The sequence below is a fragment of the Ascaphus truei genome, chromosome 16 (genome assembly GCF_040206685.1).
Source record: "Ascaphus truei isolate aAscTru1 chromosome 16, aAscTru1.hap1, whole genome shotgun sequence".
NCBI classification, from domain to species: Eukaryota; Metazoa; Chordata; class Amphibia; order Anura; family Ascaphidae; genus Ascaphus; species Ascaphus truei.
In genome coordinates, this window is record NC_134498.1 from 49,867,069 (window position 1) to 49,893,086 (window position 26,018).

The window sequence follows — 26,018 nt, forward strand, 5'->3', positions numbered from 1 at the left end:
AATGTGGGGTATGCCTGTAGTATACAAAAAAAAAAGGGAGATTTTCCCTTTTCTCCGGAGCCGCTGAACAGCGGGCCGCTACTTTTATCTGTTTGACAAAGGATGGCATCAAAATTACTTTGCAAACAATGGACCAAACAAAAAGACATTCATTCGCCTCCGTCTTATCCTCATTAGAGAAAGATTGTCAATTCCCTCCGATGCTTTCCATGGAAATGTTAAAACTTGAAAACAATATTTTAAAATACTTATTTGTGTCCGATTACTGTTAAAAAGTTGTCAATCCGATAAATTTATCCAACATGTCCCTTTCCTTATTCCACGTTTGTTTAGGAGGAAGACCCCATTCATTCTGATTTTCACAATTAAATCCAGATCTTGTTGTCAGAGGGTGCCGCGCTCTCCCTGCTGTGAGGTCACTGTGTCAGAGGGTGCTGCTCTATCCCTGCTGTGAGGTCACTGTGTCAGAGGGTGCCGCGCTCTCCCTGCTGTGAGGTCACTGTGTCAGAGGGTGCCGCGCTCTCCCTGCTGTGAGGTCACTGTGTCAGAGGGTGCTGCTCTATCCCTGCTGTGAGGTCACTGTGTCAGAGGGTGCCGCGCTCTCCCTGCTGTGAGGTCACTGTGTCAGAGGGTGCCGCGCTCTCCCTGCTGTGAGGTCACTGTGTCAGAGGGTGCTGCTCTATCCCTGCTGTGAGGTCACTGTGTCAGAGGGTGCCGCGCTCTCCCTGCTGTGAGGTCACTGTCAGAGGGTGCAGCTCTCTCCCAGCTGTGATGTCACAAGGCCAGAGGGTGCCGCGCTCTCCCTGCTGTGAGGTCACTGTGTCAGAGGGTGCTGCTCTATCCCTGCTGTGATGTCACAAGGCCAGAGGGTGCTGCTCTATCTCTGCTGTGATGTCACTGTGTCAGAGGGTGCTGCTCTATCCCTGCTGTGATGTCACAGGGTCAGAGGGTGCCGCGCTCTCCCTGCTGTGAGGTCACTGTGTCAGAGGGTGCTGCTCTATCCCTGCTGTGAGGTCACTGTGTCAGAGGGTGCCGCGCTCTCCCTGCTGTGAGGTCACTGTGTCAGAGGGTGCCACGCTCTCCCTGCTGTGAGGTCACTGTTTCAGAGGGTGCTGCTGTATCCCTGCTGTGAGGTCACTGTGTCAGAGGGTGCCGCGCTCTCCCTGCTGTGAGGTCACAAGGCCAGAGGGTGCTGCTCTATCCTTGCTGTGATGTCACTGTGTCAGAGGGTGCTGCTGTATCCCTGCTGTGATGTCACAAGGCCAGAGGGTGCTGCTCTATCTCTGCTGTGAGGTCACTGTGTCAGAGGGTGCTGCTCTATCCCTGCTGTGATGTCACAGGGTCAGAGGGTGCCGCGCTCTCCCTGCTGTGAGGTCACTGTGTCAGAGGGTGCTGCTCTATCCCTGCTGTGATGTCACAGGGTCAGAGGGTTCCGCTCTCTCCCTGCTGTGATGTCACAGGAGTAGAAGCTGTCGCTGTCTCGCTCTGCTGTGATGTCACAGGGTGCTCGGAAACCAATTCAAATAGAGAGTAAGAAAACACTGAAATAATTGGAATTTTTAAAAATCATTTATATAGCTAATTACTTATAAAAAAAAACGTGCTAAGAAATCTATAAATATAACTTTACATTACTTGGGATTACATTGTTTATAGTCAAAGTCTGTGCTTCCCATCGTATTAAATCTGGGGGAGCACGATTAGTGAACAATATTCAACGCCTTAAAGCCAGACAAGGAACACAATTATTCACATCATTAAATAAAATGACCCATTATGCCTTGCCCAAGGAAATGACTCAATGATAATACAGTGAGACAAGACTTCTATTTGCATCTCCATAAGGAAAGCAGTTCTCCAGGCATGCACCGAGTGTAACATCTCCTAACTCTTTCCTGCCTGGATTTCTGCTCTGGGGGCGGCCATCTTGTTTATAGGAGTTTTTGTTCCTGAAATGAAGTTTCAGTTGGAAGATATTGACTCTCCACGGGGGGGGGGGGGGGGGGAGGCGTCTATAAAAACAGCAATAAAGGTAGCAAACGGTTACCAAGCAGATAAACCCAGGCGCAGCACGCTGCCTGATGTGCAGGAGACGTAAACACGCAGAGAGCTGGGGAACGAAGAGTAGAGAACATGGCAGAATGTCCCACCTCCCCTGGGTACAGCTCCTGTGCCGGAGCTGAGGGAGGCTCAGGGAAATCGAACAAACCTTTTCGGCAAATTGCTCTCAGATCCCGTTGAATCACATTCCTATTTCCCTGGATCTATCGCAAGCATCTCTTAATTGTAATCACTGCCCAACTCGGCTGGGAGGCAGGCGGATCCCTTTCAGTGAAGAGTGGGTCCAGTTTGGTTCCGTCTCAGCCCTCCAGAACTTCTGGATGTTCTCCATCTCTACAAAAATCCTGAAACTTCTTAAAACCATGGAGGTATCCGACAGCCAATTACTCCCCTACCATATACACAGATAGCCACCGTTTTTTTGTACCTGCCCATGACGCAGAATATTGCGCTATAATGCACGTATAACCAGTGTCACATATTTTCCATAGGTTTCTATGGCAGTGCGCTGAATATCACAGAATATCTCACTGTAAGCCGACAAAGGTTAATATAATCCTGGCTACACTTGTACTGTATTCACAGAGCTGATCTGGGCTGTGAAATCTGCCCGGTGCCCACAGATGCCTATTCTGTGCTATTTTATACCACGGAGCCCAGCTGCTGCGACAAGCATAACTTGGCACTGAAAGGGTTACGGCAAGAGTCTGTAAAAAAAGCAAAGTGTACGTCAGAGCCCAGCAAATACTCCCTCGTCTACGCACACGCACAGTCATGTACGCACTAAAAAGAGACTCTTGTATCAGTCTCTCAATGTCTAACGCCGACACACACGTTCTGTGCATTTGTGTTTCCGCTATGTGACAGCGCTCACTGCGAGCGCTCTGTCCTGTGCACCATCATACACACTGCTGTCTCTAGCACACGCGAGCGCTCTGTCCTGTGCGCCATCACACACACTGCTGTCTCTAGCACACGCGAGCGCTCTGTCCTGTGCGCCATCACACATACTGCTGTCTCTAGCACACGCGAGCGCTCTGTGCTGTGCGCCATCACACACACTGCTGTCTCTAGCACACGCGAGCGCTCTGTCCTGTGCGCCATCACACACACTGCTGTCTCTAGCACACGCGAGCGCTCTGTCCTGTGCGCCATCACACACACTGCTGTCTCTAGCACACGCGAGCGCTCTGTCATGTGCGCCATCACACACACTGCTGTCTCTAGCACACGCGAGCGCTCTGTCCTGTGCGCCATCACACACACTGCTGTCTCTAGCACACGCGAGCGCTCTGTCCTGTGCGCCATCACACACACTGCTGTCTCTAGCACACGCGAGCGCTCTGTCCTGTGCGCCATCACACACACTGCTGTCTCTAGCACACGCGAGCGCTCTGTCCTGTGCGCCATCACACACACTGCTGTCTCTAGCACACGCGAGCGCACTGTCCTGTGCGCCATCACACACACTGCTGTCTCTAGCACACGCGAGCGCTCTGTCCTGTGCGCCATCACACACACCTGTCTCTAGCACACGCGAGCGCTCTGTCCTGTGTGCCATCACACACACTGCTGTCTCTAGCACACGCGAGCGCTCTGTCCTGTGCGCCATCACACACTGCTGTCTCTAGCACACGCGAGTGCTCTGTCCTGTGCGCCATCACACAAACACCTATCTCTAGCACACGCTAACGCCCTGTCCGCCATCACACACACCTGTCTCTAGCACACGCTAACGCTCTGTGCCGGCCTGGACACATTACACACACCTGTCTCTAGCACACGCTAACGCTCTGTGCCGGCCTGGACACATTACACACACCTGTCTCTAGCACACGCTAACGCTCTGTGCCGGCCTGGACACATTACACACACCTGTCTCTAGCACATGCCAACGCTCTGTGCTGGCCTGGACACATCACACACACCTGTCTCTAGCACACGCTAATGCTCTGTGCCGGCCTGGACACATTACACACACCTGTCTCTAGCACACGCTAACGCTCTGTGCCGGCCTGGACACATTACACACACCTGTCTCTAGCACACGCTAACGCTCTGTGCTGGCCTGGACATATTACACACACCTGTCTCTAGCACACGCTAACGCTCTGTGCCGGCCTGGACATATTACACACACCTGTCTCTAGCACACGCTAACGCTCTGTGCCGGCCTGGACACATTACACACACCTGTCTCTAGCACACGCTAACGCTCTGTGCTGGCCTGGACACATTACACACACCTGTCTCTAGCACACGCTAACGCTCTGTGCCGGCCTGGACACATTACACACACACCTGTTGCTAGCACACGCCCCTGTGCTGAAGCTGGGATATCCTGAAAACCTGACCTCTTGGGGGGGTCTTGCGGACTGGAGCTGAGCCCCCTGCCACAAACCACCCAGGTATCTTAAAGCTGCAGTCCCCTGTAACGAGTACTCAGAGGCACGTTCATAATAGGATTCCTGATTTGCCAAAACACGAACCCTCGATCCTCTCTCTGAAATACCTAAAGATGAAGGAGGCCTCTCTACGTCAGGACTGGGAACAGGCGCAAAGAGGAGAACGGAGCTCGAAACGATGGAGACGACCAGTGCTTTCCAAACCAAACCTGATCGCCAAGTCACGCAGGACAGGTTGTGGCTCTTCCCCCCAGAAATGTTGTAGAGGGCATCTCCTTCAACTCAGGGGCTCTCAATTCCAGTCCTCAAGGCCCCCCAACAGGTCAGGGTTTCAGGATATCCCCCTTCAGCACAGGTGGCTCAATCTGTGGCTCAGTCAAAGACGGAGCCACTGATTGAGTCACCTGTGCTGAAGCAGACTCTTCGACTGAGCCACCTGTGCTGAAGCAGGGATATCCTTAAGTCCTGACCTGTTGGGGGTTTTGAGGACCCCTGCTTTAACCCTTTCAGCATTAGAACGTTTAAACAGTGCAGATTCTCCTTTTCCTATCGTCACAAGAAGAGACGGCGTCCGTGTGCACGCAGGGACGGGACAGGCGGCGGCCGTGTGCACGCAGGGACGGGACAGGCGGCGTCCGTGTGCACGCAGGGACGGGACAGGCGGCGGCCGTGTGCACGCAGGGACAGGCGGCGGCCGTGTGCACGCAGGGACGGGACAGGCGGCGGCCGTGTGCACGCAGGGACGGGACAGGCGGCGGCCGTGTGCACGCAGGGACGGAACAGGCGGCGGCCGTGTGCACGCAGGGACGGGACAGGCGGCGGCCGTGTGCACGCAGGGACGGGACAGGCGGCGGCCGTGTGCACGCAGGGACGGGACAGGCGGCGTCCGTGTGCACGCAGGGACGGGACAGGCGGCGGTTTAGTGGAGGCGTGAGTGCATTTACTGTATATTGCTGCCGTTATGCACAAGGTTGACCTGTTTCTGCGGTGTAAATGTACTAAGAAGAGGGACATTAGGTGACGCGGAACGGGCGGAGGGGGAGAGAGGACGCTCGCTTTTTTCCCGGTAAATTTACTTAGCAGAGATGTAACAATGTCAGCCGTATTATCCTGCGTCCCGTTCCTTTCCTACGCACCCTGACGAGCACGTGCTAGAGAGCAGTTTGCTCCGTGGAAGAAAAACCAAACGTGGAAGCTGCCAGCGCCGCCTGCGTTCAGCGCTAAGTACCATTTGATGTACTCCCTGGGGTACAGAGCAAAGTTGGACAATGTTAAGTGCTAAGATTTGTGAGCTGCGGCGGTGAAGCAGCGTTGTAGGTTGGGACTATCAAGAGTAAAGGTATCTGCTTTATATGACACACGGGTGGACGAGGAGGGGCCTTTGACTGGCAGTGGTCTGCAATCTTGTATTTTATCTTGTTTTGGGGGGATTAAACTCCACTGAAAACACAACAGCCAGGGTGCGGGACCCATCATTTCTTCTCTGTGCACACGATTTAAATCCCAGATCCTTGTTACCCAGTATGGTCACTTCGTGCATCAAGTTTTCTTTGGTGTAGAACTGGCTCCATTCTGGTGCAAACCGCAGCACCAGATTTACTGAGCAAACAAACCCTATTGCGCTAGTTTTGCACAAAGGAAAGGTTGATAATGACTCCATTGATCTTTATGTGTCTCAGGCATCATGATTAGGCTGCGTCCACGCTGGCGCTGAGCGTGCTGTGCGCTCGGTGCTTGCCGTCTTTATGTGGAAGTCCTCGCTCATGCGGTGCGCGCGCGCTCACCCAAGCTTGGCGCTTGAGCAGATAAGAAAACCTGACTTTGAAGGGCACTCAACTTGCCCGCAATGCCCTCCCCCCCCCCCCCCGTCCGCGCTTGCAAAATAGGCAGGACACCCAGCGCTCATGCTTAGAGAGTTTGTGATGTCACCGCTCTCAAGCAGCGGAGATGCTAGAACCTGTGTGGCTGAAAATGTGATGAAGTGCTCCATCCACTGGTCATATGTAAATGAAGCCCCCACTGGAGACTACTAATTAATGCAAAGGGTTAATGGCCTTAATGGGTTAACCAGGTGGCATCACTGGTTACTCCCCTCGCCAACATGTGATGTAGGATAACTATGCAGAAGGGATTGTCAGTCCCTTGTATGTCTTGTGACCAGTTATGACACCATAGGGAGATTGAAGGGTATATATAACTCCACCCCATGTTCTAGAAGCATGTTCCTTGGAGTTCTGGCAGAGGGCCTCACTGTGAATCCTGTATGTTTAAGTGTATAGATATGTATATTAAGCGTGTCCTATCCATGTTTATTATTTAACGTTAAGGAATGTGCCCTATATAGTTAGCGCCTATGGTAATGGCTCAAGATTGTTCTCATGCGGGGAAAGGAGAGAGCATGTTCCTAGCAGTTCTCCGAGAAATAGATCCAGAGCATAACAAGATCGGCCCAACCGCCTGGTCCTTCGTAAGCTCCCGATCCAATATGCATGGACGAGGTATGCAATACACAGTAAGGGGGTACTGATCCCAGAAAGCAGAGAGTATTCCCCGCGGGGGTAACCTGAGATGCGGCATTACTGACGCGATGCAGGAGATTGTCCATCTTATCAATACTAAGGGAAAGCAGCATAAGTACCCCCCCAGCGTGGGAGTGAGAGCTGCCAGGGGGAGAAGCGCAGAGTAACTTTAGGATTTGCCCCCAGCTAATATGTCTGACAGGAAGAGTCTGTCCTTGCGCAGCGAGCCTTATATACGGGTGTGAATAAAGCGCTTGTTTGTACTATAAACGTTCCTGGCGCCCGTTCTTACTCTATCTGCATATCCACACCCAGCCTGCACCCAGCACCCTGACCAGGTCTGAGAGACTGAGCACAGCCTGCACTGACCAAGCACCCTGACCAGGTCTGAGAGACTGAGCACAGCCTGCACTGACCAAGCACCCTGACCAGGTCTGAGAGACTGAGCCCAGCCTGCACCCAGCACCCTGACCAGGTCTGAGAGACTGAGCCCAGCCTGCACCCAGCACCCTGACCAGGTCTGAGAGACTAAGCCCAGCCTGCACCCAGCACCCTGACCAGGTCTCAGAGACTGAGCCCAGCCTGCACCCAGCACCCTGACCAGGTCTGGGAGACTGAGCCCAGCCTGCACTGACCCAGCACCCTGACCAGGTCTGAGAGACTGAGCACAGCCTGCACTGACCCAGCACCCTGACCAGGTATGAGAGACTGAGCCCAGCCTGCACCCAGCACCCTGACCAGGTCTGAGAGACTGAGCCCAGCCTGCACCCAGCACTCTGACCAGGTCTGAAAGACTGAGCCCAGCCTGCACTGACCCAGCACCCTGACCAGGTCTGAGAGACTGAGCCCAGCCTACACTGACCCAGCACCCTGACCAGGTCTGAGAGACTGAGCCCAGCCTGCACCCAGCACCCTGACCAGGTCTGAGAGACTGAGCCCAGCCTGCACCCAGCACCCTGACCAGGTCTGAGAGACTGAGCCCAGCCTGCACCCAGCACCCTGACCAGGTCTGAGAGACTGAGCCCAGCCTGCACTGACCCAGCACCCTGACCAGGTCTGAGAGACTTAGCCCAGCCTGCACCCAGCACCCTGACCAGGTCTGAGAGACTGAGCCCAGCCTGCACCCAGCACCCTGACCAGGTCTGAGAGACTGAGCCCAGCCTGCACCCAGCACCCTGACCAGGTATGATTATATATATATATCGATGTAAACTCCTTTATAGTCGGGCTAGGAGGGTTACATAAGAAAAAATAGGATTGTATTTCTAATAAGAGATCCATGCATCAAAGCAAAGGAAAGAGTGCTGTGATGAACGGCTTCAAATGTTAATCAGGTTTTTTATTATGTTTGATACGGATCATTAACCCGCGAGGTTTACACCGGTTGAGGTCTAGCAGAGAAACACAGAATTTAATAGATCTCATTATAACACGTGCACCGGGTAATTCCTCCTCCTGACATTCCCCAAATCACATTATGACGTTTCTACCTTCATACAAGGAGCTGAGAGGGGCTGCTCGGGAATGCCTCTCAGCAACCTGGGAACAGAAAGCCCCTTCTCACCTTAATACATGCACCCCCCCGGCCGCGCTCAATTCCAGCCCTCAGGACCCCCCCCAACAGGTCTGGTTTTCAGGATATCCCATCTTCAGCACAGGTGGCTCAATCAGCCCCAGCTTCAGCACAGGTAGCTCAATCAGTCTTTGCTGAAGCTGGGATAGCCTGAAAACCTGACCTGTTGGGGGGGGGGAGGGGGGGCTGGAGGACTGCAGTTGAGCCCCCCTGCCCTAAATCAGTGTTTCCAACCCGAGGGGCCCAGAAGACCACACAGCAGGAGGGACGTACACACTGGAAGATACAGACAGTGACAAATAAAAAGCAATATATAATCCCCTGATCCTTATAAATAGAATTTGGGGGGGGGGATTTAAAGGGGCAGTTCCCCTGACATGTTTATTTATTTTAAAGATTTCTTCACATCACTGTATACAGCAGTATGTCTGTTTCCACCTTTCTAATTCTCGCCCTGCTTACCGATTTATTTTAACTGTGTATTTCATTACAAGAAAATTATCCCCAAATCTACATGCAATATCTGCTGATCCTTTCTCACTTACTGAAATTAGTAGTCCCCAAAAAACTTAACTGAGAAGATATATTTGTTTTTATAAGACCCTTTGTAGTCTGCATGTAAAGCAGCTCGGTGCTGCCTGGTGGAATGGAGAAAGTGAGCGGGAGTTGCCATGTGAAAGTTCTTCTGCAGGCTTTGGGCCTCTTTAAATGAAATAAAACGGTGTTAATCTGCTTTAAAGGACATCACAGAGTCACATTCAAAACAAGTAATATTGGGGGGGGTGGGGGGTCTGCTCCTTGGGCATCTTTCTTTGTATCCTGAATCAAGGAGGGGGCCCAATGGCAAAACATAGTTACATTGTTACATAGTTACATAGTTACATTGTAGATGTGGTGGAAAAAAAGACGTGTCCATCAAGTTCAACCTATGCTAAATTTAGGCGACAGATACATTATCCTATATCTATACTTACTTTTTGATCCAGAGGAAGCAAACAAAAAACCCCAGTGACATATCATCCAATGATATCTCATAAGGGGAAAAATAAATTCCTTCCTGACTCCAAAAATTGGTAATCAGATTACTCCCTGGCTCAGCATCCTTCCCGTGTTACTTATTTGGTATATCCCTGCATACCTTTCCTATCTAAAAAGATGTCCAGCCATTTTTTAAACAAGTCTATTGTATCTGCCATCCCAGTCTCCATGGGTAGTAAATCCCACACTGTAACTGCCCTTACTGTAAAGAACAGTAATACTGCCCCATGTGGTGGTGTAAGTGACGATACATTCGGGCCATATCATGACCAATTCCACCATACACCAGATCATACAAGTTGTCACAATGATACGTCCCGGTGATGCCACAAGATGAACATTGCAGCAAACAGCTTCCTAGCCGTGGGATTGCTATAAATACATGCGGAGTTACACACCTCCTAGAGACACGCACACCATTAATAATGTAACCACCATAACTCTCCCCGTCATGCCATGTTTGTGTTTAACCCTTCCCTCACCAGCCTTACTTACTTTGGGGAAGGGAGCCGGGACGTTGCAGGCACCATAGATAGAAAGAATTACACCCACACCTTATTGCCAGTGTATCAACCCACATTAAATGAGCAAAGAGCTTCCAAATTGAGCACACGGTCTCAGGGGCTCTTGCAAAGCAAACAGCATCAAATATCCCTCTTTAATTTGATTGAATTTGCCCCATCAGCAGAAAGTTGGCCGGTTTTAAGCACCAGAAGAGGAACGCTTCACAGTTTAAGTCTTTTGGGATTTATTGTGCTTAGTCAGAGAAGGGCTGAGCTCATTATATTTTAAGCCGCGAGTGACGTGATCCCAAAGGTTAACAAAAAAGGACCGAAGTAATTTATGTAACCCCTCTTTACTTTCCCTCAGACTATAGAACCTGTCACTACGGTGGGGGCTGGGTCCTGTAATTTTGGGTTTAACTCTTATAGGGGGGTACACAGAGTAGGAAGCAGGAGTAATTACACACAACAAAACTGTAAGGAATTACAACAGGGCTAGCACATAACCACACAGTATTTCTGCAATCCTACTAAAACAAATAACTAACTCTGCCCCTCTGTCTTTATATATCTCACAGTCACTGCATATTAGTTCCCAGGCCCTGTGATCAGACAGGGTGTTTGTACAATAAACTTTCACTGCAGCTCTGGGTTCAAACAGATGCAGCTGCTGCTCCTTACAGTTACTGTGAGAACATAATCTGTGTTACACTGCAGGGGGATCTCCTTCTTTCCTCTCGCTGTTACACTGCAGGGGGATCTCCTTCTTTCCTCTCGCTGTTACAATGCAGGGGGATCTCTTTCCTTCCTCTGGCTGTTACAATGCAGGGGGATCTCCTTCTTTCCTCTGGCTGTTACAATGCAGGGGGATCTCCTTCTTCCTCCGGCTGTTACAATGCAGGGGGATCTCTTTCCTTCCTCTGGCTGTTACAATGCAGGGGGATCTCCTGCTTTCCTCTGCCTGTTACAATGCAGGGGGATCTCTTTCCTTCCTCTGGCTGTTACAATGCAGGGGGATCTCTTTCCTTCCTCTGGCTGTTACAATGCAGGGGGATCTCTTTCCTTCCTCTGGCTGTTACAATGCAGGGGGATCTCTTTCCTTCCTCTGGCTGTTACAATGCAGGGGGATCTCCTTCTTTCCTCTGGCTGTTACAATGCAGGGGGATCTCTTTCCTTCCTTTGGCTGTTACAATGCAGGGGGATCTCTTTCTTTCCTCTGGCTGTTACAATGCAGGGGGATCTCTTTCCTTCCCTCTGGCTGTTACAATGCAGGGGGATCTCTTTCTTTCCTCTGGCTGTCACAATGCAGGGGGATCTCTTTCCTCTGGCTGTTACAATGCAGGGGGATCTCTTTCCTTCCCTCTGGCTGTTACAATGCAGGGGGATCTCTTTCTTTCCTCTGGCTGTTACAATGCAGGGGGATCTCTTTCTTTCCTCTGGCTGTTGCAATGCAGGGGGATCTCTTTCTTTCCTCTGGCTGTTGCAATGCAGGGGGATCTCCTTCTTTCCTCTGGCTGTTACAATGCAGGGGGATCTCCTTCTTTCCTCTGGCTGTTACAATGAAGGGGGATCTCCTTCTTTCCTCTGGCTGTTACAATGCAGGGGGATCTCTTTCTTTCCTCTGGCTGTTGCAATGCAGGGGGATCTCTTTCTTTCCTCTGGCTGTTGCAATGCAGGGGGATCTCCTTCTTTCCTCTGGCTGTTACAATGAAGGGGGATCTCTTTCTTTCCTCTGGCTGTTACAATGCAGGGGGATCTCCTTCTTTCCTCTGGCTGTTACAATGCAGGGGGGTCTCTTCCTTTCCTCTGGCTGTTACAATGCAGGGGGATCTCCTTCTTGCCTCGGGCTGTTACAATGAAGGGGGATCTCCTTCTTTCCTCTGGCTGTTACAATGCAGGGGGATCTCTTCCTTTCCTCTGGCTGTTACAATGCAGGGGGATCTCCTTTTTTCCTCTGGCTGTTACAATGCAGGGGGATCTCTTCCTTTTTTTGGCTGTTACAATGCAGGGGATCTCCTTCTTTCCTCTGGCTGTTACAATGCAGGGGGATCTCCTTCTTTCCTCTGGCTGTTACAATGCAGGGGGATCTCTTTCTTTCCTCTGGCTGTTACAATGCAGGGGGATCTCTTTCCTTCCTCTCGCTGTTACAATGCAGAGGGATCACCTTCTTTCCTCTGGCTGTTACAATGCAGGGGGATCTCTTTCCTTCCTCTCGCTGTTACAATGCAGAGGGATCACCTTCTTTCCTCTGGCTGTTACAATGCAGGGGGATCTCCTTCTTTCCTCTGGCTGTTACAATGCAGGGGGATCTCTTCCTTCTTGCCTCTGCCTGTTACAATGCAGGGGGATCTCCTTCTTTCCTCTCACTGTTACAATGCAGGGGGATCTCTTTCTTTTTTTTGGCTGTTACAATGCAGGGGGATCTCCTTCTTTCCTCTGGCTGTTACAATGCAGGGGGATCTCATTCTTTCCTCTGGCTGTTACAATGCAAGGGGATCTCCTTCTTGCCTCTGCCTGTTACAATGCAGGGGGATCTTCTTCTTACCTCTGGCTGTTACAATGCAGGGGGATCTCTTTCTTTCTTTTTGGCTGTTACAATGCAGGGGGATCTCTTTCTATCATCTGGCTGTTACAATGCAGGGGGATCTCTTTCTTTCCTCTGGCTGTTACAATGCAGGGGGATCTCTTCCTTTCCTCTGGCTGTTACAATGCAGGGGGATCTCCTTCTTTCCTCTGGCTGTTACAATGCAGGGGGATCTCCTTTCCTCTGGCTGTTACAATGCAGGGGGATCTCCTGCTTTCCTCTGGCTGTTACAATGCAGGGGGATCTCCTTCTATCCTCTGGCTGTTACAATGCAGGGGGATCTCTTTCTTTTTTTTGGCTGTTACAATGCAGGGGGATCTCTTTCTTTCCTCTGGCTGTTACAATGCAGGGGGATCTCTTTCTTTTTTTTGGCTGTTACAATGCAGGGGGATCTCCTTCTTGCCTCTGGCTGTTACAATGCAGGGGGATCTCCTTCTTGCCTCTGGCTGTTACAATGCAGGGGGATCTCTTTCTTTTTTTTGGCTGTTACAATGCAGAGGGATCTCCTTCTTGCCTCTGGCTGTTACAATGCAGGGGGATCTCCTTATTTCCTCTGGCTGTTACAATGCGGGGGGATCTCCTTCTTTCCTCTGGCTGTTGAATCCTGATATTTCTCCTCTTAGCTGTTGCAGGGCTCCCCGAGTTGTCCCTGTACTTTGTACTGGCCAGCAATATCCACCAGTCTCCTCACTCCATGGATCGGGCAGGCCCTTGCAGAGTGTTCTGCAGCAGCCTCACCATATCAAAATGAACTGCCACCCCAGTCCCCGCAGCAATCCCTTTCCCCACTGTCATTCCACTGGCTAAGCACAGTCACATGGTCTAGTAGTGGTCTAGTGGAATGTAATTCTTAAAGGGCCATGTCCTGTGCTTACAGCAGACACAGGGGGTTACATGTATATTACAGGGGGGCGGGGGGGGGAGGAGAAACACAGAAAGAGGCCGGCGCTGACCAGACAAAAAAGAAAAAAGAAAGAAAGAAGAAAACAATACAGGGTCCCATCTAGTATTATTTTCCTTCATACGATGTGAAGGCGCCTTCACTGGGGTCCTGGGGAAGTGGGCAGCGATGTTGAAATAAATGGAACGAATGTATGTGCCACTGCGGGGGAAAGATGGTTATGTCGCATGTTGGATAGGGGCGTTAGATTGTTAGGTCAGCATTGTGGTTCTGTACTGCACCCCATACATACGTACATCCTATAAAGGAAGAATAAAGTCATATATACAGTAGGCGATTTGCTGAAATGTCAGCGTTATGTTAGGATACGGTTGATGACACAATATGATGACAATATTTAGGCCACACGATTAAACGCCCCTTTTGCACACCAATATATTTTTGATGTCATTATGTCTTAAAGCTACCAATTAATAACTCCAATTTGAATTATAATTGTGTTTCATAAGATGCTGTGATGTCATAATACATCGAGACAATGACATCACACGGAACTCTGCAGGTTGACGCAGCCTCTTACCTCACAGATATCTTTCAAGTGCTTAATATAGTGTCGCTCTGTGCTCATGATTTCGTTGATGACATTGGCTCTCATCTGATCGCGGTTCTGAAGGGTTCTGCCGATACACAGGCAGTCCGAGCTCGGGTCCAAGTGCCCATTTTGCACTTCGCTGGTACCTTCCTCCAGTCCATCTTCCTGGTTCACCCAGAGCTGGGGTGCGAGAGATAGGACAGTGTCAGTGGGAGAGGAGAGAGAGGGAGAGAGAGGGAGAGAGATGAGCATGAGAGGGAGAGGTAAAGGAAAGGGAGAAATACAGGAGAGGGACAGATAAAGGAGAGAGGTACAGGAGAGGGGAGAAAAGTGAAGAAAAGGGAGAAATACAGGGGAGGAGGGGAGATACAGGAGAGAGAGAGAGAGATGTAGAGAGATGCAGAGATGGAGAGAGGTGGAGAGATATGCAGAGAGTTGGAGAGAGATGCAAGAGAGATATAGAAACAGGTACAGGATGGAGAGAAAGAGAGAGGGAGAAAGAGAGAGATACAGGAGAGAGGGAGACAGAGGGAGAGAGATACATGAGGGAGAGATGGAGAGCTACAGGAGCAAGGGACTGAGAGATAGAGAAATACAGGAGAAACGGAGAGAGAGAGATACCAGAGAAAATACTAGAGACAATGTGATATATAGGATAGGCTATATAGGATTACGTAAGAAAGAGAGGCGACTGTCAGTTATTTCCTCATGTTGCACAAATGTTGTGAGATTACATTTAATTTTATAATTGTATATATTGGGAGTTTAAAAAAAAAATATATATAAAAATATATCAAATAAATCTGCAGAATGATCAAACTGCAAGTAAATATTAGTAAAGAGAAGATTTCAACATTTCCTCAACAATCCCCCCCAGAATTCAGGAAGCTTGAAATGGAGGAGAAAGAAATGCAGGTAAAAAGTAAAAATAAATCTCCGGAAATAAACACATTAGCGCAGGCGTCCCCAGCACGGACGGGCGACTTTATTCACGTATTCATGGAGCGAGTCCAAGCGTCTATGGGGGCTAAGGTCTAACAAGACATGAGAATTCATCTGAACATCATGATAGCAAAGAGAAACGGTGGCACTCGGCGGACACAGAGCGTGTCTTTTTATCACGCCATTTCTCTGTGTTACTCTGTTACTGTTGCAGTGTTTTTACTGGCCCGATTACTCTATGTCCGGCATTACAAACACGGACATGTCTTTCACAAATAATTCAGCTACCGCCAATTGCTTGGACACGGAACAATCCTCACGGGGGAGGTTTGAATATTCAGTAATCACAACGCAGAGAGAGAACAATCCCTCGTTCTGCAATCCGCGTGCAAGCCGTGGCAGAATTCCTCCCCAGCCCACTCACTGGACACAATGGACACCCGTAAGAGCAATGACTGACCAAGAGGCTGTGGCCAGGAGATGCAAGCAAGGTCAGAGGTGCGGTCAGTCCTGCAAAATATGCAGAAATGCCCTTTAAAAAAAAAACCCTATTGACTCTTTTTACTGGAAATCCTTCCATTCACATAATTTAAATTCCTCCGAGGACCAAAGTACCAGTCACAGGTTTAAGAGGTGACATCTGAGTGATTAATCCCCTTTTTAATCAAATGTGTCACCTACTGTACATGCAATTTTTTAATCATTTGTTCCATGTAAGTTTGTAAACATGGTGAGTGAGGTAAGACTTACTAAGGGGTGGATTCCCTCTGGCTATTAGGTCACCGTGTCCAAAAAGAGTTTACATGGGCAAATCCACCCCCTCTCTCGATCCCTTATCTTTATTGCCTTTTTCATACAGATAGGGTGGTATTAGAGCAAAGAGAAAACGTTATTTAATAAATCTATTGAGAGGCTCATAAGAAATGTAACTTGTAATCAATTTCTATATTTAAAAAAAAAACTAAATTAGCCAAATATTGTTGTTTCGCCTGGATAGAGTAGTTTAAGGAAGACAGGTTGTGGGTTTTGGGGCTGATTATGCGGGATTGCACATTTTAACTGTAAAAAGGGTTATTAAAAAAATGGGTTCAACATTTAAAGACATTTTAAAATAATTATCCTAATGCCAACCTGTTAGACATGACAATGCCAGCAGAGCCTTCCAGAGCTAGGTGCGACCGACCATATACAAGGGGACAGCAACACAAACATATGTTGTTTATTGATCAGGCTACAGATTTGCAAAGACACCGGGAGATATTGGCACACGGACATTTCTGAGCATGAAACCCTGCTACTTAGGAAATTCCCCCAAATTGGCTTCCTTGTCGAGGAGAGAAACGTCTATTTAATAAATGATCCAATCTGCAAAAAATGGGGCCAAACATGTGAAAAATAAAAAATAGACTTGTGAAAGAAATGAACCCTGTTAATTGTTTTCAGGTGTTTTGACCCATTTCTGGGGCTTAATCTGCATTGGCCAATATTTATCCAGAATTCCCCTTCAATGAGTCATTTCGGCCGAAAGAGTCCGGCTTCGGTGGATATAGAATATAAACCCCGTTCCATCTTGGGAGTGGAGTGAAGAACTCTTGATATGTGACCAAGTGAACATCGCCGGTTCTCTGCTGGGCACAACGTTCTGGACACGGCCACCCCCGGATCCCCCCCAACGAGAAGCACCATGCAATGTTCCCTTACATAAGCAACCAGCCTGTGGAGGATTAACAATTGTGCACTTTTCACAACGGCTGCAAAGTGAGAGGCAAATGAATCACTTGTGTGTGATGGGGCAGAACGGACACCCAGCGAATCGGGCTGTCACTACGTGTTCATCATGTTACGGTGCAGCCAGAAGTGGATGAGGAGCGGAGGTCCATGGGACTGCACGTTGGTAACTGCAGTCTATTCTCTCCTCTGCAGAGCGGGAAGGGAATGTTCTAGATATTGTTCTGCTCAGTGAAACGGAACATTGCCTCCTGCGCCTGTAGTCCCACTTATTGGGAGCGAGCGTTACCGATTAGGCGGCCGTCTCAGTTGGTATTAATATTAATAATGGGGGAAACAGAATGACATACCAGATACGGACAGACAAAAACACAGCCAGGTACAGAAGACCCTGCTCCGGAGAGCTTACAATCTAGAGCAGGGGTGGCCAACTCCAGTTCCCAAGGGCCACCAACAGATCAGGTTTTTAGAATCTCTCTGCTTCAGCAGAGGTGGCGCAGTCGAAGATTGAGCCACCTGTGCTGAAGCAGGGCTATCCTGGAAACCTGACCTGTTTGTGACCCTTGAGGACTGGAGTTGGCCACCCCTGATTTAACTACTTTAGCATCTTTTCGGAGGCGATAATCTGCAGCGGGTTAGGGAGAGGTTAAATGGCGCCCATATTATCCTCACACGCTGCTGGTGGAACGGGGGGGGGGGGGTTCCTGCGCCCCCTTTCCCTGCTAGGAAAGGTCTGATGTGTGAAACCTTTCTGCGTCCCAATCGCTAGCAAATGTGACAAACCTTAGAAGCAATTTCCTTCCGTGTGATGCAGGAACCTGCAGGAAAAACCCACGTGGCGGGGTGTCAGAGCGCTTATATGAGAGCCTGGGAGTTATTAGCCACGTGGCGGGGTGTCAGAGCGCTTATATGAGAGCCTGGGAGTTATTAGCCACGTGGCGGGGTGTCAGAGCGCTTATATGAGAGCCTGGGAGTTATTAGCCACGTGGCGGGGTGTCAGAGCACTTATATGAGAACCTGGGAGTTATTAGCCACGTGGCGGGGTGTCAGAGCGCGTATATGGGAACCTGGGAGTTATTAGCCACGTTATTTTGCGAGTGATAACTTGCATCTTTAATGTGGACATAGGAAAGAGTGGGTCACTGGAACTGGCTTCCATAGATCAGTGTTTCCCAACTCCAATCCTCAGGGGACCCCAACAGGTCAGGTCTCAAGAATATCCCTGCTTCAGCACAGGTGGCTCAATCAGCGGCTCAGTCATTTTGACTGAGCCACCTGTGCTGGAGCAGGGATATCCTTAAGACCTGACCTGTTGGGGTTCCCGGAGGACTGGAGTTGGGAAACACCGCCTTAGACATATTTGATGACCTGTAACAATTTTACAGGTGGCCCAATCAGTCCCTGCTTCAGCACAGGAGGCTCGGTCTTTGACCGAGCCTCTGATTGAGCCACCTGTGCTGAAGCAGGGACGGATTGAGCCACCTGTGCTGAAGCTGGGATATCCTGAAAACCTGACCGGTTGGGGGGGCTTGAGGACTGAAGTTGAGCCCCCCTGCAGTATTACATAGCTTTTCAGCGCAGCCTGGGTTAAAGAAGTTCAGAGAACATGAGTTTGTGCCAAAGAGAACCCACTTAACTCATCGTATTCCCACCTGCCCGGGCTCAGAAAGGCGGGCATCTTCAGGCTACAGCGGGGTAAGATTATCGCTGGGTTGTCTTCTCCCTCGGTGCCTAATTTTGCCTCTTGCCGGCTTTCCCAGCACTTCTACATAATTAACGAGCACCCTTTCTTGCAATTACTCTGCCTCCCACCAGCTGTCCTGCCAGCGCGAGTGCTATATTTCACCCGACGCCAATCCCGCCGCAGGGCGACTCAAGTGCACGTCAGGGAGACAAGATGTTCCTTATTTTTAGACAATAATAAATCAAGATATGCGAGCGTACGCCAGGGGTCTCAAACGCAGTCCTCAAGGGCGACCAACAGGCCAGGTTTTATGGTTATCCCAGCTTCAGCACAAGTGGCTCAATCAGTCCCTGCATCAACACAGGTGGTTCAAATCAGTGGCTCACTGATTGACGACTGAGCCACCTGTGCTGAAGCAGGAATATCCATAAAACCTGGCCTATTGGTGGCCCTTGAGTACTGAGTTTGAGACCCCTGCTTTAAGTAAACACTCCTAATGTCTGCTAGTCAGCTTGATGAAGCGATTGGATGCCCCCACTCCCTTATTTGCCCGCCTGTAATTGGCTAACAGTAATAAAATCATACAGATCCCCAGCAATGTGCTGCTACAATTCCACCCCAGCCAGGGCTGCAGGAAAACAAATCTAAATGCAAGGTTGCATGTTATTGTATTTCTTGTCAGAAAGCTGCATGGCATTTTGCAATGAACAGAAGTGAATTCTGACTGATTTTCAGTCGGTATTCCCCATTGAAAGAAGACTTCCTAACTCCAAGAATTAGCAGACCCTCTGACATGTATGTATGTATGTATGTATGTATGTATGTATATATATGTATGTGTGTGTGTATGTATATATGTATGTGTGTGTATGTATATATGTATGTGTGTGTGTATGTTTGTATGTGTGTGTATATATGTTTGTATGTGTGTGTATATATGTTTGTATGTGTGTATATATGTTTGTGTGTGTGTATATATGTGTGTGTATGTGTATGAAAGTGTGTGTTATGTGTGTGTATGTATGTATGTGTGTATGTTTGTATGTATGTGTGTATGTTTGTATGTGTATACGTGTGTGTGTATACTGTATGTGTGTATACTGTATGTGTGTGTATGTGTGTATACTGTATGTGTGTGTATGTATGTATATATGCGTGTGTTTGTGTGTGTGTATGTATGTACAGCGTTATTTATATAGCACCCACAGTGCTTTACAAAGACAATACAGTACAGAGAATTATAATAAAAACAACAAAGTCAGACAATAGGAAAGAGAATCCCTGCCCCGGAGAGCTTACAATCTAAGTGACCTCTATGAAGTCTTTTTCATGCATCACTGTTCACAAATGATGTGAAGCTTTTTAAAGAACCCCCTTTTTGTGCAGGCCCCTATGGCCATACAGGGGTTACAATCCCTGGCTATAATTTAGGATAAATAGAACTCTGAAATGTCCCTTGTCGGAGTCCTTGGACTGTGACCGCTATCCCAGGGACTCCTCCAGAGCGGCGCTGTATGTATCGCAGACACTGTTCCCAGCGCGTATGCAATGTAAATGAATGCTAATGTGGAGATTTGCAAGTCTAGCAGTGCTGTGTTACACTGACAGAAACCAGCACTTACTTATGAAAGATAAGCTCCTAATATGATATCATGACAGGAAAACAAAAATAAATATGGAAATCCTGCGTTAAATCCTTAGAGGTTTTCCAAAAATAGAACCCTATTCTCTTAGGATTTGGCAACAGAGAAGTTTAACCTGTTCACCGCTGGCACAGCGCTCAGAGAGGGGAGCGATGAAACAGTCCCTGCGATAAATGGTCTGTTAATATAACGCAGACCTAGGCTTCTCTCGATTGCTCCCACAGTTATGTTCTTTTTGGGAAAAGGGGGAAAGGAAGAATTCAATAAGTAAAAAAAATGCTACTGTGTGTACTGTGTGTGTGTATAAGAGTATCTTTGTGTGTTGTGTTTGTGTGTGCAACAATGTGTCACTGTGTATTGTGTGACAGTTAGTGGATTTGTTCAGTAATTATAGAGAACAGGGTTCGGGCAGAGCACTGCTATTTACCCCATTCCCTGCCAGAGAGCCCAGTGATGCATTGCACTGCATGCTATTATACCGCACTGCATGCTATTATACCGCTCAGCATGTTATTATACCGCACTGCATGTTATTATACCGCTCAGCATGTTATTATACCGCACTGCATGTTATTATACCGCACTGCATGTTATTATCCCGCTCTGCATGTTATTATACCGCTCTGCATGCTATTATACCGCACTGCATGTTATTATACCGCTCAGCATGTTATTATACCGCTCAGCATGCTATTATACCGCACTGCATGCTATTATACCGCACTGCATGTTATTATACCGCTCAGAATGTTATTATACCGCACTGCATGTTATTATACCGCTCAGCATGTTATTATACCGCACTGCATGTTATTATACCGCTCAGCATGTTATTATACTGCACTGCATGCTATTATACCGCACTGCATGCTATTATACCGCTCAGCATGTTATTATATCGCTCTGCATGTTATTATACCGCTCTGCATGTTACTATACCGCTCTGCATGTTACTATACCGCTCTGCATGTTACTATACCGCTCTGCATGTTACTATACCGCTCTGCATGTTATTATACCGCTCTGCATGTTATTATACCGCACTGCATGTTATTATACCGCTCAGCATGTTATTATACCGCTCTGCATGTTATTATACCGCTCTGCATGTTATTATACCGCTCTGCATGTTATTATACCGCTCTGCGTGTTGTTACATCGCTCTGCATGTTATTATACCGCTCTGCATGTTATTATACCGCTCTGCATGTTATTATACCGCTCTGCATGTTATTATACCGCTCAGCATGTTATTATACCGCACTGCATGTTATTATACCGCTCAGCATGTTATTATACCGCACTGCATGCTATTATACCGCACTGCATGCTATTATATCGCTCAGCATGTTATTATACCGCTCTGCATGTTACTATACCGCTCTGCATGTTACTATACCGCTCTGCATGTTACTATACCGCTCTGCATGTTACTATACCGCTCTGCATGTTACTATACCGCTCTGCATGTTACTATACCGCTCTGCATGTTACTATACCGCTCTGCATGTTACTATACCGCTCTGCATGTTATTATACCGCTCTGCATGTTATTATACCGCACTGCATGTTATTATACCGCTCAGCATGTTATTATACCGCTCTGCATGTTATTATACCGCTCTGCATGTTATTATACCGCTCTGCATTTTATTATACCGCTCAGCATGCTATTATACCGCTCTGCATGTTATATCGCTCTGCATGTTATTATACCGCTCTGCATGTTATTATACCGCTCTGCATGTTATTATATCTCTGCATGTTATTATACCGCTCTGCATGTTATATCGCTCTGCATGTTATTATACCGCTCTGCATGTTATTATACCGCTCTGCATGTTATTATACCGCTCTGCATGTTATTATACCGCTCTGCATATTACACCGCTCTGCATGTTATTATACCGCTCTGCATGTTATTATACCGCTCTGCATGTTATTATACCGCTCTGCGTGTTGTTACATCGCTCTGCATGTTATTATACCGCTCTGCATGTTATTATACCGCTCTGCATGTTATTATACCGCTCTGCATGTTATTATACCACTCTGCATGTTATTATACCGCTCTGCATGTTATTATATCTCTGCATGTTATTATACCGCTCTGCATGTTATTATACCGCTCTGCATGTTATTATATCTCTGCATGTTATTATATCGCTCTGCATGTTATATCGCTCTGCATATTATTATACCGCTCTGCATGTTATTATACCGCTCTGCATGTTATTATACCGCTCTGCATGTTATTATACCGCTCTGCATGTTATATCGCTCTGCATGTTATTATACCGCTCTGCATGTTATATCGCTGTGCATGTTATTATACCGCTCTGCATGTTATTATACCGCTCTGCATGTCATTATACCGCTCTGCATGTCATTATATCTCTGCATGTTATTATACCGCTCTGCATGTTATTATACCGCTCTGCATGTTATTATATCGCTCTGCATGTTATTATATCGCTCTGCATGTTATTATATTGCTCTGCATGTTATTATACCGCTCTGCATGTTATTATACCGCTCTGCATGTTATATCGCTCTGCATGTTATTATATTCTCTGCATGTTATTATATTCTCTGCATGTCATTATATCGCTGTGCCTGTTATTATATTGCTCTGCATTTTATTATATTGCTCTGCATGTTATATCGCTCTGCATGTTATATCGCTCTGTATGTTATTATATTGCTCTGCATGTTATATCGCTCTGCATGTTATTATATTGCTCTGCATGTTATATCGCTCTGCATGTTATATCGCTCTGCATGTTATTATATTGCTCTGCATGTTATATCGCTCTGCATGTTATATCGCTCTGCATGTTATTATATCGCTCTGCATGTTATTATATCGCTCTGCATGTTATTATATCTCTCTGCATGTTATTATATCGCTCTGCATGTTATTATATCGCTCTGCATGTTATTATATCGCTCTGCATGTTATTATATCGCTCTGCATGTTATTATATCGCTCTGCATGTTATTATATCGCTCTGCATGTTATTATATTGCTCTGCATGTTATATCGCTCTGCATGTTATTATATCTCTCTGCATGTTATATCGCTCTGCATGTTATTATATTGCTCTGCATGTTATATCGCTCTGCATGTTATTATATCGCTCTGCATGTTATTATATCGCTCTGCATGTTATATCGCTCTGCATGTTATTATATTGCTCTGCATGTTATTATATTCTCTGCATGTCATTATATCGCTGTGCATGTTATTATATTCTCTGCATGTTATATCGCTGTGCGTGTTATTATATTGCTCTGCATGTTATATCGCTCTGCATGTTATATCGCTCTGCATGTTATTATATTGCTCTGCATGTTATATCGCTCTGCATGTTATATCGCTCTGCATGTTATTATATTGCTCTGCATGTTATTATATCGCTCTGCATGTTATTATATCGCTCTGCATGTTATTATATCTCTCTGCATTTTATATCGCTCTGCATGTTATTATATCGCTCTGCATGTTATTATATTGCTCTGCATGTTATATCGCTCTGCATGTTATTATATTGCTCTGCATGTTATATCGCTCTGCATGTTATTATATTGCTCTGCATGTTATATCGCTCTGCATGTTATATCGCTCTGCATGTTATTATATTGCTCTGCATGTTATTATATCGCTCTGCATGTTATTATATCGCTCTGCATGTTATTATATCTCTCTGCATTTTATATCGCTCTGCATGTTATTATATCGCTCTGCATGTTATTATATTGCTCTGCATGTTATATCGCTCTGCATGTTATTATATCGCTCTGCATGTTATTATATCACTCTGCATGTTATTATATTGCTCTGCATGTTATTATATCTCTCTGCATGTTATTATATCTCTCTGCATGTTATTATATCTCTCTGCATGTTATATCGCTCTGCATGTTATTATATTGCTCTGCATGTTATTATATCGCTCTGCATGTTATTATATCTCTCTGCATGTTATTATATCTCTCTGCATGTTATATCGCTCTGCATGTTATTATATTGCTCTGCATGTTATTATATTGCTCTGCATGTTATATCGCTCTGCATGTTATTATATTGCTCTGCATGTTATATCGCTCTGCATGTTATTATCTCTCTGCATGTTATATCGCTCTGCATGTTATTATATTGCTCTGCATGTTATTATATCGCTGTGCATGTTATTATATTGCTCTGCATGTTATATCGCTCTGCATGTTATTATATCGCTCTGCATGTTATATCGCTCTGCATGTTATATCGCTCTGCATGTTGTTATATCGCTCTGCATGTTATATCGCTCTGCATGTTATATCGCTCTGCATGTTATATCGCTCTGCATGTTATATCGCTCTGCATGTTATTATATTGCTCTGCATGTTATTATATCGCTGTGCATGTTATTATATTGCTCTGCATGTTATATCGCTCTGCATGTTATTATATCGCTCTGCATGTTATATCGCTCTGCATGTTATATCGCTCTGCATGTTGTTATATCGCTCTGCATGTTATATCGCTCTGCATGTTATATCGCTCTGCATGTTATATCGCTCTGCATGTTATTATATTGCTCTGCATGTTATTATATCGCTGTGCATGTTATTATATTGCTCTGCATGTTATATCGCTCTGCATGTTATTATATCGCTCTGCATGTTATATCGCTCTGCATGTTATATCGCTCTGCATGTTGTTATATCGCTCTGCATGTTATATCGCTCTGCATGTTATATCGCTCTGCATGTTATATCGCTCTGCATGTTATTATATTGCTCTGCATGTTATTATATCGCTGTGCATGTTATTATATTGCTCTGCATGTTATATCGCTCTGCATGTTATTATATCGCTCTGCATGTTATATCGCTCTGCATGTTATATTGCTCTGCATGTTATTATATCGCTCTGCATGTTATTATATCGCTCTGCATGTTATATCGCTCTGCATGTTATATCGCTCTGCATGTTATATCGCTCTGCATGTTATTGTATCGCTTTGCATGTTATATCGCTCTGCATGTTATATCGCTCTGCATGTTATATCGCTCTGCATGTTATATCGCTCTGCATGTTATATCGCTCTGCATGTTATATCGCTCTGCATGTTATTATATCGCTCTGCATGTTATATCGCTCTGCATGTTATATCGCTCTGCATGTTATATCGCTCTGCATGTTATATTGCTCTGCATGTTATTATATCGCTCTGCATGTTATATCGCTCTGCATGTTATATCGCTCTGCATGTTATATCGCTCTGCATGTTGTTATATCGCTCTGCATGTTAGTATATTGCTCTGCATAATATTAGATTGCTCCTTTGGCAGTGAAGAGGGTAAAATCTGTGTTTGCAAAGTATTTGCCCCGTCCCACTCCCCAGCATGATGCACACTCACCCTCACGAAGCTTGCTGGAAACCATCCTTCCTCGTCGTCGATCTGACCCCACCACCAGTCCTTGTTGGAAGCATCCAGGACCTTGATGACGTCACCGGCTTTAAATGCCAACTCCCGGTTGGCCATGGTGACGTGATCCCATGCTGCCTCAGCACTTACAATAGATCCCCCACTGATCAGCTGCAGAGACAAGAGTGGGAGCCAATGTTAAACCTAGCCAGCCCCAGGAGCCAGCTCCGCTGTAACAAGGTGATCTGCATCCACTACACAACAAGAGGGGACTCATTACCCCGAGCACAAGGCAGGTGGGAGACGAGAGATGAACGAGTACAGCATCAAGTACAAGTACAAGTACAAGTACAAGTACAAGTACAGCATCAATGCTCAACCTACAAGTCAGTACCACCTGAATTATTAGCATCATTTTGTACAGCGA

At 47.0% G+C, this 26,018-nt stretch overlaps 1 protein-coding gene across 3 annotated transcripts in view; it reads right to left on the reverse strand.

The window, feature by feature from the left end:
* ARHGEF9 (Cdc42 guanine nucleotide exchange factor 9) overlaps positions 1-26,018 on the reverse strand; it is a 202,926-nt gene that overhangs the window by 58,933 nt on the left and 117,975 nt on the right. For all 3 annotated transcript variants that reach the window (XM_075573537.1, XM_075573538.1, XM_075573539.1), the window contains 2 exons: positions 25,583-25,762; positions 14,165-14,356 (listed from right to left, as the gene is read on the reverse strand). In XM_075573537.1, coding sequence (XP_075429652.1) covers positions 14,165-14,356; positions 25,583-25,762 — 372 coding nt within the window. The remainder of the gene's footprint in view (positions 1-14,164; positions 14,357-25,582; positions 25,763-26,018) is intronic.